The sequence below is a fragment of the Ailuropoda melanoleuca genome, chromosome 16, assembly GCF_002007445.2.
Source record: "Ailuropoda melanoleuca isolate Jingjing chromosome 16, ASM200744v2, whole genome shotgun sequence".
NCBI classification, from domain to species: Eukaryota; Metazoa; Chordata; class Mammalia; order Carnivora; family Ursidae; genus Ailuropoda; species Ailuropoda melanoleuca.
This window is the reverse complement of record NC_048233.1, coordinates 87,804,529-87,817,774: the sequence shown is the minus strand read 5'-3', so window position 1 is coordinate 87,817,774 and position 13,246 is coordinate 87,804,529. Positions and strand designations below refer to the sequence as shown.

General features: G+C 61.4%; 1 protein-coding gene across 1 annotated transcript in view; it reads right to left on the bottom strand.

Annotated features, from left to right (window-relative positions):
- The window catches only part of ANO1 (anoctamin 1), a 274,227-nt gene that overhangs the window by 31,534 nt on the left and 229,447 nt on the right, over positions 1-13,246 (bottom strand). Inside the window, exons 15-16 of the mRNA XM_034644849.1 lie at positions 12,344-12,504; positions 1,017-1,099 (exon numbers count right to left, since the gene is read on the bottom strand). Coding sequence (XP_034500740.1) covers positions 1,017-1,099; positions 12,344-12,504 — 244 coding nt within the window. The remainder of the gene's footprint in view (positions 1-1,016; positions 1,100-12,343; positions 12,505-13,246) is intronic.

Below are 13,246 nucleotides of genomic sequence, written 5' to 3'. Positions count from 1 at the left end.
TGAGGACTAGGAGAGGTGAGGACACAGAGGCACAGAGGCTTCCCCCAGGTCCCACGGTGAGGGTAGAGGCAATTCGGGATGGGGCTCTGCACCCTGGCCCCTGAAATTGGTTGTCACTAAGCTGCTGGGCCTCTCCCGGCAGACCCTTGCCCCCTCGTCTCCCGCCGACGTTGTCGGTACGGAGCCTGCACACTGGCTTCCCGGGCGGACAAGTGTCCAGCCCTTCAGTCTCAGGAGGGAGCGTGTCATGGGGGCCACACAAGAGGAACGTGAAAAAAATCAGTGGAAGAGATTTCCATGTTACAATGAGAGTGCCCGAGAGCTTTCTTTAAAAAAAAAAAAAAGCATGGAGGGCGTCCGGCTGGCTCAGCCGGTGGAGACTACGACTCTTGATCTCAGGGTTCGAGCCCCATGCTGGGGGTGGAGTTTACTTAAAAAAAATAAAAAATAAGCATGTGTTTTATAAAAGTAAGTAGTGGGGGGGGTCCCCCCCTGACGGCTGTGCTCTTGCCATGGCGAGGGGCAAGTTTTCCTCCTTATTCCCCCCCGCCCCGGGAATTCCGGCTAGAGCTGGCGACTCGGGGATGGGGCAGTGGCAAGGCTTCTCCTGAGGGGCCCTGGGGCAGGGGTCCCCCCGCCAGCCCGGTGGTCACTCGCTCCTGACACCCTTCTCCTTGGCGCACAGATACACGCAGCACCTGCCTGTCCTCCTCTTAGGAAAGGCCTCGCTCCCACTCCCCCTCCAGTCCCAACGGCAGGCGGAGCACAGGCTCTGGGGGGCGCGGGCACAGCACCGGGGGCAAAGGCTGACGGCTTTGGGGCGGCAGTGGTCCCCTTGCAGACCCGCCAGGCCGCCCCAGATGTACGGTCTGTGCGGGGAGCCTGGGCCTGCGTCCACAGAAGCTTCGAGATACGAGACTCCAGCAGACCCCAAAAGGTCGTACTGGCAGCTGGCGGTGACTCAGCACCAGGGAGACGGGGCGGGGCACAGGGAGCGCGGGGACCAGCCTGCTCACCTCCTCCTCCTCGAAGCCCGTGAGGTCCCAGTGATACCTGAGCCGCATCTGTTTCCGCTTCCAGTGCTCCATGAAGGTGGCAGCTGTAGGCAGGAGGGAGAAAAAGTCACCCAGGACGGACGGGCACTCTCGTCTCCGGCACCGTCCGGTCAGCGAGGTGCCAGTGTGCCGGACCAAGAACTTCACACCAGTTCACCTGTTCCGCCCTCCTGTGGACCCCATGGGACGAGAACACTCACTTCCCCATTTTACAGATGAAGAAACTGAGGCCCAGGAACATCAAGTCCCGGCCAAGTTTACTCAGCCAGCCGGTGAGGGGCCAGGCAGGGTCCCAGAGCCCGTGCTCCTAACGTCTTGCTCCATCGATCCTGAGGACCCCGGGTCACAGGTGGGGGTCCTGGGTTCACAAAGGGTGAGGCGTGGGCCAAGGCCGCTCACTCAAGCTTCAAATCCCCGCAGACGGTCTGGCTGCTGAGCTGCACTCCTAGCTGCTGCGTCCTGCTTCGTATTCCCAGGAAACTCAACACAGTTCAAACGTGGCCTCCTCCAGGAAGCCCCGATCACCCCCTCAGCGTCAGGAAAAAGCCCAACTCCTCTTGGGACCCCGCTCGCTCACGGTGTCCCCTTCCCCAGTACAGGGGCCCTTCTGGTGTGTGGGGCGGGGACGCCACCTCGTCCATCTGGACTCCCGGCGCACAGCCCGGCACAGACAGCTGCTAGAAGTGCTCACCGGGTGAACGAATGGCTCTCGTGAGCACACGACCGTGGAGAAGCGACTGGCTGAATCGGTGATTATTACAGCTCCCCCCACCAGAGGGACAATCGGCAGAGGCCGGGGCGGGGGGGTCAGGACAGGTGCGGTCCTATCGTTAAGGAGAGCTCAGGGCCCCTGGGCGGGGAGGTGCCCGCACTGTTGGAAGAGCTGTCACCTGAGTCTACTTAAACCTCACAGTCATCACGGGAGGAGGAATCGAGCGCCTTGTCTGACAAGCGGTGGCGTCAAGATGGAGGAAATGAGGTCTGGCGCCCGCCCAGCAGTGGGGTCCGTCGCCAGGAGAGAGTGCAGCTTTGGAATGGGCAAGAAGTGGGTCTGAGTCTGGTTCGTCCCCGGGTTCAGACAGCTTCTGATGGTCCGAATCGCCCCCCTCCGTGTGAAGGAGAGGTGACAACAGGCCCCCCGAGATCAGCTGTTTTTGGGCACAGCGGACGTACCCGAAGTGTGAGCCGCCCAACCAGCCGGGCCGGCCAGGAAACAGCAGCCTCTCTAGGTCTTTGGAATGGGGGCGATTCAATATTGGGGACTGGGCGCATAGGCCGTGCAGGAGCGGGGAAGACAGGCAGTGGATGGAGAGAGGGCTGGGGACTAGGGACAGCAGGAGCCCGCCGCAGGAGCAGGGTGCTGGGACACGGACACGCTGGAGCCCGGACCAGCCAGCAGCACGGAGGGAGGGCCTGCCTGCAGGGGTCTGAGCCGGGAGCACAGCGAAGCTTCCGCCAGAGAGGCCGGGAAGCAGGGGGAGGTGGGAAGTACCCTGGCCCTCCCCTCGGCTGCCCTCTGCCCTCCCACCGGCCTTCCAGTTGGCAGAACCTACCGGAAAACATGAAAGCAAGGGAGCAGCGGAGGCAGCTGCCCGTGATACAAACGCACCCTCGGCAGACAGACACCGAGCGGGAGCCAGACGCCCGCCGTGAGAAAGCTGGGCCGGGGAGCAGGCCTGTCTGCGGCCACACCACTTCCCAAGGCGCAAGACATGAGGGGGTTTCCTCCGCCTCTTTTTTACGTGTTCTCCGGCCACCGCGGTGGGGGAGGTCCGGCCTGCCGCACACCGAGCCCTGGTCTGGAAGGCACCTCACGCCTTCTCTCCATCCTGGGCCTTGCCAGACGGGGCAGCGCCTCCTCTCAGTCCTGGGCTGAGCCAGAGCAGGAATGTGCGGGAGGGCTGACCGCACACACCCAGGAGTTGGCCTGTTTACCTGCCCTGTCCTGGCATCCCGCGTCCTTGCCATTCCCCCGCTGGCCCATCCCCACCTCCACCTCCCCGGCCACCTGCACCCTCCCCCCCGCCCGCGGCGTACTAACACAGCTACCCTGTAATGAGGGCTCGCCCCCGACCACGCTCCATGCTCGGGATTCACCGATGCGGGTAACCCGACCCTTACCAGGACGCTATGCAGTGGGGATGATTTCTGTTCACGGATTTACAAGCGACCCCAGAGACCAGAGGGTTAAATGCCACACTCAAGGTCAACTGCAGGTTAGAGCAGGACTGGGATCTGAACCAAATTCTATTTGGCCCCAGAGTCTACACTTAACCGCTGCACTGACGGGCCCTCCGTGTGGACACCTGATGGTCTTAGTCATACTAAGTCGTCTGATTATTAGAACAAACCTGTACTGCCATTTTATGGACGAGGATAGGAAGGCACAGAGAGTTTGACTGCTTTGCCCAAGGTCACACAGCTGGGCAGCCGCTCTTTGATCCCAGGCACTCTTGCTTAGAATGTGTGCTATGAATCTTAAGACAGACACGAGGACCCACTCCCAGAGGTATCTGTGGACAAGGACCAAGCCTGGAGCCTGGGGCCAGGAGTGGAGATGGTACAGAGTCAAGCCTCACTGGCTTGATGATGTTTAAGAAACACAGACGTGTTATGTATAATAATGAATTTTCTGATTCCCTGGAAATGCGAAGCGTTGGTGCCGGAAGGCTGGAGCGGAGGAGAGACCACCTGTGTGCCACACTTCAGGTACGCCTTCTCTGCTCGGCCGCAGACCCTCCACGCCCACTGCCAGATGCCGTGGCACCCAGTGTGCACGCCTGCTCTGGAGCAAAGGGGGACGGTCCTGGGGCTCAGGCTTGGCCAGCAGGAGCACCCACGTGAAGGCTCATGCGGAGCCCAGGGCCGGCCCAGCTTCTCAGCTCAAAGGGCATCGTGAGCGATGGGGCTGGGTAAAGGCCGGAGGAAGCTCAAGCGTCCGTCCTTCGCAGCTGCACCCCTGTGCCCGCACCCCCATACCAACCATGTGGATGGCGGTGGGTGCTGCTGGGTTCCCTTGCTTCTCTTGGCGGTCCTGCCGGCGTGCTGCTTCTGCAGGCCCCCCCTCTCTCCTCCCCACCCTCAGGGCCTCCTTGCAGGGACAATGCCCTCCTTTCTACAGATGCCTAAACTGAGGCTCTGAGCAATCAGGTGACCAGCTAACAAGTGGCAGAAACCTGGACCCAGGACGTCCAGTGCCAAGACTGCCCGGCGCAGGGTGGTGCTTTACCCCGCCTGAGGGCAAGCTGCGTGCCGAGCCTGGTCAGCATCCACAAGAAACGGCCTCGAGGACTGCACAAGGGCACCCCGGACACAAGGCCAGGGCCCCCGAGTCCAGAGCCCAGAGGGCAGCAGAGCACATAGACAGACACAAGGAAGCCTGGGCCAGGGCGGAAGCAGGTGGTGGAGCTGTAATTCTCTCCTCAAACATCTGTCTCAACGACACAATGTTCGACAAACACGTTCTTGTAGGGCAGCCCAGAAGAAGCAGGTGAGCGCAGGACTCTGGGTCTACCCTGGATCAAGTCCAGGTGTGAACTCGGGCACGTGAGCACCCTGCCCCTGCAGCCCCCGGCTCCCCATCTACACAGGCGGCTTGATGTCCCGCTCAGGGTGCTCCATGGGTCGACCTGCAGTAACGCGTGGGGGCCCCATGGAGGGCTCTCCCTGAGTCTGGTTAAGAGGCTGATTGTAGGATAAAGGGCCACATGCGGTGTGGTTCCATCGATGTGGAACTCCCAGAATGTTTCCTGGTAAATGCACTGAAACAGGAAGCCGACTGGGGGTTGCCAAGGGCCGGGGGCAGGCGGAATGGGAGCTGGCCAACGTTGGGATTCCTGGGCACCACAGAACTTGCATCCCCAACAAGCCCGGCGGGCTGCACACCAGTGTCTGGAAGCACTGACCCGTCCATTGTCTGTCCTACTTTCCTCCATCCGCCTCTTGTCTTGTCTTGTCTCCCCTCTGCCACCCGCTCCCGACCCCGGAGCCCTGGGGGCAGGCAGGGCTCAGCCTCTCTCACTCTGCCAGCCCAGGGGTGTGTCCTCTTTGACATGCCACCCCCGGGGGGAGAGACCAGCCTAGAACCTCTGGCTCCCAACACCCCAAGTCTGCTCGCCGCACACATCTCCTCCTCCTCCAAGGGGGGAACCAGAGACGTCTCCCCCGGCAGCTGCAGGACCGGCGGGGGCTCTCGGAAGAGACGGGGCTCAGGCACCAAAGCCTCACTGGGTCACCAGGCACCCTCCTTATGTACCCTCTGAACAAGAGTTCACTCACGAGCCGCTGCTGGCCGTTGAGTTCCAGCAAGAACCCCAGACCAGCTCTCGCTACACGCCCAGCTGGCTTGGGGTGCTCGGCTGCGCACGGCGCCGGAAGGGGGCTCGGCCACACCTCCGCCATCTCCTTAAGGTCCGACCCACCTTCCTGTAGCTTCTTGCAGCCGGGCTCAATCAAACAAGCCCCTTTGTTCTGCACGGAACTGACAAGCTGTTAAAACCCCATTATTATGCCATAATTTCAGAAAATTGATCCCAGCAAAGAGCTAAATGGGGCTCAGAGTTGCTTTGTGTGACACCTTATTTGAGGCTTTGAAATGTCATACAACGGGGCGGCAGCGAGCTGGCGTCTCTGGGACCAGCGTGTCAGCGCCCGGGCTGGCGGACCCCACTGGGGAGCGGACGCGAGGCTGGAGCAGCGGGCAGGGACCCCGCCCACTCCCGCTACAGGCCGTGGCCCGTCCGGGGCCCTGTCACTGTGCCAGCAAAGACGTTAGCAGCTGGAGGACAGGAGAAGAAAGGACACGGGAAAGGAGACGTACCAGGGGGAAAATGATCCCCTGGAGGGCAATGAACAAATCATTGAACAACGGATTGAAAGGAGACCGATCGCGAGGTCTCTGCTAATTATGCTTGTCAGTGATCGTGCAGTCGCAGGACCGGGGACCGAGGGGGCGTCTCCCTCTCCCTCCACCCGCCAGCAGGGGCTGGACTGTGCAGCCACCTCCCAAGCCCTGCGGGCCCTTTTCTGCTGCTTCTGTCTTGATTTATAACACGCTCCTTTTTTCCAAAAGGAAGTGCTTCATGGTAGCGGACTGGTTTTTTTGTTATTTTTTTCCGCCAAATGAGAGCGTGTGGACTGAACTCGCACTTGACAGACAGGTGCATTGCTGTCTCCCGGGGTGGAAGTGAAGCCGGAGGAGGTGGGAGGGGGTAACCAGCGGAGGCACAGATCTGCCCCTTTTCCTACATCGTGGGGGGATGGAATCGCGTTTGTCTCTCAAGGGCGGGGTGCTGGTAAGGGCTGGACAGCACCTTTGAGGCTAAGAAGTGGCGCTGCTCTGCACACAGCAGGTGCTCAATAAAGCAGGGACGCAGCGTGCTGGCTTCCCTGAGCAGGTGCACAGCATTTGACGAGATCCCTGCGGTACCGGCTGGCTGAGCGGCGTTCCTGGCTGCCTGCCCCTCACGACCGGCTCCGGGGAACCCTCTGCTCCCCCAGGAGGGCACAGAACGGAGCTGGGAACACGTCTGCAGGGAGAGAGGTGACCAGAGTGCTAGTGTACATCTGGGAAGGCGACGGGCCAGGACAGGATCTGTTGGGTCTGTTATAGATCCGGTAGCTGTGTGATCTCGAGCAAATCACACCCTCTCTGTGCCACAGTGTCCTCTTCGGAGAGTAACATCTGACCCTCCCTCCAGCGCTACTGGGATGTCGCTGAGGTCACCCAGGCAGGGCTCCGGCCCAGGGTTCAGAGGGGAGGGAGGCATGTCTGGGGACAGCTGGGAAGCCGTCCGGGTGAGGATAAATCTGAGGTCATCCCTTCGGGAGTTAGAAAGGCCCATGGAGCAGGCATGTCAGCGAGAGTGGGTTAACCATGTAGGCCGAGGGAGGAGGGATGAGCGGCCGAGTTTGGGGCCTGGGGAACCAGAATGCTTGGACTTAAATCTTGTCTCTGCCTCTCATTTCTGGTGTGCTTGGGCACCCTCGATTTGCTCATTTGTCAAATGGGGCAATAAAGCCACCCACCTCCCACAGTCACCGGGGGCAGTAACGAGTCACTGCACTTACCATGCTCGGCACGGTGCCCGGCATAGCACGGGGCCCGGCTAACAGAAGAGGGTCTTCTCCTCTGGAGGCGGTGAAGGGACATAACCGACAGAGGCCCCCCAGCACAGGGCTATATTCGAGCCGCGGCCTCCTACGGTCCAGGCTGTCCTCACGTTTCCAACAAGCAAGCACTCACCGAACCGACAGAACAGCTAACACGACGTGACAGCCAGCACCAGGAACGACGCCTTCGAGGCTCCCGACACCGGCCCAGGCAGCTTGCATGATTACCCCCATTTTACAAATGGGGAACCTGGGGCCCAGAGAGCAGAAGCCACTTGCCTGAGGTTGCACAGCTGCTATGTGACGAGCTAAGAGGTCTGACCCGGAGTCCAGCCCAGGACCTGGCAGTGACGCGAACCGCTTCCCTGTATCCGCCCATCCTGGCACGGCGCCCACCCAGCTGAGTACCGGCTCAGACCCGAGCATCAAGCCGGCGGCCTGTGCAAGCTGAGCTCCACTGGGGGCTCGAGTGTGCTGCCGGTGAAACTTCCCGGCTCGGGACAGGGACCCAGGAGGCTGTGTGCCCAGCCAGAGGCGTTCCAGCTTCCGCTTGGAGCTTCCTGGGCCCAGACCGGAGGGGCTGGGGGGTAGGGGACAGCTGACCAGTGCTGAGGTCTTGAGGAAGACCAGGGAGGCTGAGAATGAGGAGCAGAGGGCAGCGGACGCTCAGAGGTACTTCCCAATGGGTCCAGAAAGGTGCGGGCCGGCCGTGGAACCACACAGAACTACCACCTCCCCATGCTTGCAGCAGCCACAGCAAGGGATCCTCCAACGTAGTCTGAGTGCCTCCCGGAGCAGGGTGCTCACCACCTCCCTGGCTGGCACAGCCTAGCCCTACACAGTGCTCGCTGCTGGAGATCTCGCCCCGTGCTGAGCTGATGACTTACAATTTCATTCACAGCCTTGTTTAGAAGACCGCCTTTGCCCACCGAGAGACGTAACGGCGTTTATCGTGAGGCTATGCTTATTTCTGCCTGCATCTGTCTCCCACTCTGAGCAGATGTCCTGGAATGCAGGGGCTGCCTCCTCGCTCTGCGGCCGCACCTTGCAAGGCAGAGTCAAGCACAGTCCACGGCTCCCAAGCGCCTGTCTTTGCCAGTATGTGCGCGCTGATGCCACTAACACTCCCTCTCCCGGCTCCCCGGTCCTTGCTGGAGGAAAGAGGTTTCAAACCTTCTCAGCAGAACTCCCATGTTCCCCAAATCCCACAGATAAGCCCCCACATGTAGAAATCGGTAAAAGGCTGCTGCTGTTTTAAAGCTAAGCCAGGACTGGGTGAGGTGGGGAGGCGTGCACGGCACCACACCTGCGGACTGGCTCAGGGGTGGGCAAGCGTGGAGAGGGCTCCAGGGAGGGCACGGTGTCCAGGCACCTCCCTCGCTGCACCCTCATCCTGGGGTAACTGTCCTGTCTGGTGGGAAACCCAGTGTGAGAACCACGGGGAGACCGTTGGGTTTTAAACTTTTAGGCCCAGACTGTTTGCTCTGACAAGAGGGACAGATGAGCCCAGAGCCACTGCCACTTGGGAGGGAGGGCAGGGCTGGGCTGGGTCTGGGCAGGAGCTCCTGGGAGCCAGGGTGGATGGACAATCCTGGATACTCTTGATTATCCGAGTATGCACAGGCTGAAGGCACTCGGGGCCATTCTGAGCCCCGACAAAACTGGCCGGCCTCCTCCTGATGGCTGGGGGGTTGACAGACCTGCCCCTCTCCAACTCGGGCATGGCCTGCGTCCACTCTGGGGTGACGGCCCGAGAAGGAGGCGCAGTGCCCCATGCACGTTCCTGGAGGGGACAGTGAAGGTGCCAGTACTTATAAGACAACACTCACGATGGCCAGAAGCCAACGGAGCTCTCAGGGCTGTGGAGCAAGAGCCACACCTGGCGCCTGGCGCCGAGGACTCGCCACTGACAGCTTTCAGCCGGAGACACGGTAATTACAGCCCAAGACGGCTCTGCGCCGAGTTCCGGCCGCTGCCGGCTTCTCTCACCGGGCGGGAGAAAGTGGGCCCTGAGTGGTGCCTCCGAGGAGACAGGCCCCGCACCTATAAACTACGTTCTGTTCGGAGAGCTGGCCGCAGAGGACGTGCATGTTGGGGACGCAGTGGGCCTGCTTCCTCCCCACCCTGGGGTCACACAGGACGGACAGAGCCCCGGAGATCGAGACCCCCTGTTCACAGTAGGGCGCGGGCTGTAACTGTACCCGCCCTCCCCGTGCTTCACTTGAAGCCGGCTCAGCCATGCCGGCCAGCTCTTCTCAACCCTGGGAATGGCTGCGCGAGAGCAGACACAAGGCACCTGAGTCCTTTGCAAGGATTGGAGGCACAGTCACCTGGAGTCTGGGGGCTGGGTTCCTCTTAGAGCTTCCCGTGGGGAAAGTGGGACTGGATGGGACAAAATTGGGGAGCCTGGGGCTAGGGAGGGAGGTGACAAGGTCTTCTGACTGCTGCTCTGGCCCTTCCCACCGGCTTCCTTCCCCGTCTGGCTGCCCTGCGCCCCCCTCGGGATAACCGGGTTTCTCACCATTGGCCTAAGCACCTGCCGTGGAGCTCACTTTGGTCTCGAGTGAGAGCCCCCTGGCCACTGTCCCCATCCAAGCTGGGTCAGCCCTCCCTCCACTTTCTCCCGAGCTGCCTCTTACATCTGCTGTCTCCGACTCAAGGATGACACACAAAAACACATTTGATACAGCAGCCTGACTGCACTGGCTTCTGATTCCTCTGGATGAGAACACTGAGTTCTTTCCAGCAGGCCTTTGCTGGGTCTCTGAGATCCCCTGCACCCTTCCCACCTCCTCCCTGCCTCTGGCAGACTCCTTCACCAGGCCCTGCACCCCTGCCACTGGGCCTTTACACATGCAGCTCTTGCTTGAATCCTGGATTGTAAACTTATAAGGGCAGTGGATTTGTTAGTTTGCCTCCCGGGCTGCCACGAGCACAGGCCCTTCGTAAAACTGACTGATCACCGACCCCCCCCACGGCCAGCCCCCCGCCCCCACGGCCAGGCGCCGTCACATACGTCTTTACTTCTCATGCTGCCCCACGTGGTAGGCAGTGCCACCAGTGGGTGTGACGACAGCGCAGGACCCCTACTGACTCAGCTACGCGCTCAGCCTGGGCTGAGGCTCTGCAGCCAGCTCCTCAGACCCTGGCCATCTGCTTCACCGACGAGCAGGCTGAGATTTCCAGGGATGACGGGGTGCAGTGGCAGAGCTGGAGCCTGAGTCCCAAAGGTATAAACACCCACTGGGAGGCCCAGGCTGACAGTCAGGGGGTACTGAACCGTCTAGCAGCTCAGAGGTTCAACACCCCGAGATCACCCTTGCTCACAGGTCATGCTATGGACCACCGGTGGGCCTTGGCTTGGCAGCCACATGGGCCCAGGGATGCTGAAGGGGCCAGTGGCACTGGCCAGGGGCCCAATGGACGGCGCTTGTGGAGAACCACCCCCGACCCAAGCTGGCAGAGGTGGGGGGCTGCGGCGCCAGCCCAGGGCATGAGGTCTCAGGGCAGGAGAGCCCTGGGCAGGGGCTCCTGCTAAGGACACCAAGCTGCTGTCTAGATCGGAGGGTGGTGGGTGCACAGCATCCAGCGGAGATGCCCCGGCTGGCATCCTCACCACTTCCCACCCCAGAGCTGGCGGCCGCTGCCTGGTGCCCCCCACTCGGTTTCCAGCGAGTATGGAAATGTGACCGAGGAACCAGCCCCGCTGCTCAGCCTTCCTCACCCCTCCTGGGCCTCCCGAGACACCTCTCAGCTCCTCTGCACTCCCTGACTCCAAACCACAGAGGTTCAGCTCACCCTGAGCCCCATGCTCCAGGGAGACCGGGCCAGGCAGCAACCTCAGCCCCCGGGCCGCCTGTCGCTCCCTCCCCTCGCTGACAGTTCTCTCAAACACCACCTCGATCTGAACAGACCGGACCGTCTCGGGTAGGGAGGGAGGCTGCCAGGATATGCAGGGCCAGCTCAGGCCCGGTGAGGAACCCGGCATCAGCCCTCTCCTGCCTTGGAAGCTGGCTCTGCCCCTGTGGTCCTTTCTTTTCTGGGACGACAGACCTCCCCGGGGCAGCTGCCGAGTTAGGAAGTCCGGGTCCCGACTTCGAGGATTCTAAGATTCTGAAAAATCCTACCCAGTCGAGAGTTCTGGAGTGTCGGTGACAGCCCATTCCACTCAACAACGGAGTGCTGTAACCAAATTCTCCATGCCCAGATGCTCACCCGTCTAGATCACGCTGACAGGTGAGAGCCGCACACCTCGCTGGCGGGGGCAGCCTCCGTCCCCATCCGCAAGCCGAGCAGCTTCTCAGCCCACCCCTGCCCCACTGGGTCCTTAGCAGCAATGTGAGGCTCTGGACACGCCAGCAGGGCTACTCCCAGGCCCCTCTGTTTCTACACCGAGTCCACGCACCGCAAATGCTCAATGCCTCTGCCCCTGACACCTTCAGAACTCTGCTCGAGGGGCTCACACCTCTTCCAGGAAGTCCACCCTGACTTCCTCCCACAGGCATCCTAACCCTTAGATCCTGTGCCCTCTCTTTGTCCAGCTCCATCTCCTACCTGAATCCTCCCCTGGAAAATGGCAACACAGGGCCACGGAGGAGGGAACAGGCCAGTTTGCTAATCTAAAAACATCTACAGAAATGCATCCGGCCACCACTCACCCACCTCCTATGCCCCCCACATGAGTCAGGTACCAGAGTAGGCAAGCATCCCGAAGGACAAGCTACATGCCTTGGACTTGGGGTGGTGGTGGCGTTAAGGGCCCACGTTCTGGAAACCACATGTTCCATCCTCGCCTTGGACCCTCAAGAGCTGAGTGACCCCAGGAAACTCACGTCAACTGTCTCTGGGCCTTGGTGTCCCTCCCCGTAAAGTGGGCACACAGAGCCTGCAGGGGGGCTGCGAGGACCTGGTCCCAGGAAACAGGGCCCGTTTCTAAGAGCAAAGCACCCTCCTCTCCTTTCATAAGGCATGGGTCAGAAGAACCAGTCTGCATCCAGGACGCAGCACAGATCCCCCTCACCTGCGGACGCAGCGGGCCATCGTCTCCCCCGACCCTCCCTCCCACGCTCGCTCCTGGCAAACGCTGTGCAACATCTCAGGGAGGAAGGAAGGACACGTGGGGACCACGCCGAAGTTGCCCCTGCCCCACAGACCCAGGGTGGCCGGGCTCTGCTCACCCCAGAGGGCCATGAAGACCGAGAAGAAGACGGTGGCAGGGTTGTCGAAGAGGTGGCTGGCCCGGGCCGTGGCACAGGCCGAGCTCATCTTCCAGTAGCTACAGGTCTTGTCGCACAGCGGGCACATGGTGATGTTGTATTTCTGGTCACACATCTCCATGCTGGAAGACAGGAAGGGGCCGTAAGTCCCCGCGGCCAGCACGTGGAGGGACTTTGTGCCGGGAGCCACGCCGGGGTGGGAGAAGGTGCTGGAGCCAGCTGGGGGTTGGCGGGGTGACCCCGATAAGGCCCGCCAGCCGGCTGCAGCCAGTGCCCGTGTCCCCCGCACGCTCCAGGGCCGGCCTCAGACACGGGTGACACGTGCAGTCCCGGGGAGCCTGTGCTCGTAAGGGCCTTGGCTTGATTTCATGCGTCTCTGTTACCACCTCAAAATTCCTCATGAATGTGAACAAGGCTCCTGTGTTTTCATTTTGTACAAGGCCTGCAATTTCTGCAGCTGACCCTGGGTGTGGGCCGGTCCAGACTTGCCGCGTGGCCCGAGATGGGCACGTGAGTGCTCACGTCTCGGGGGGGGGGCGTCCTGAGGCGGCAGGACCCACAGGCTGTATGGGATCCGCTCTCGGAGAAGCAGAAAGTCGGCAGCCAGCTTCCTTTGCCGGCCGGGCGCTGCCTGGGGTGTTCACGTTATAAGGCCCCGGAAGACAGTGAGAGGAACAGGTGAAGCCACCAGAATGCTGTAACCCCTGCGCCTTTGCCTGTCCCAGGCGTGGCACATGCAGGCTCAGTTGTCCCGGTGGGGATGCTGTGGGGCAGCTGGCCTTGGGTGCGGCCCAGCTATCTGCCTCAGGGGGCTCTGGATGCACAGGGGAGACAGGCAGCTGGGCTGGAAGGAACATATCGACA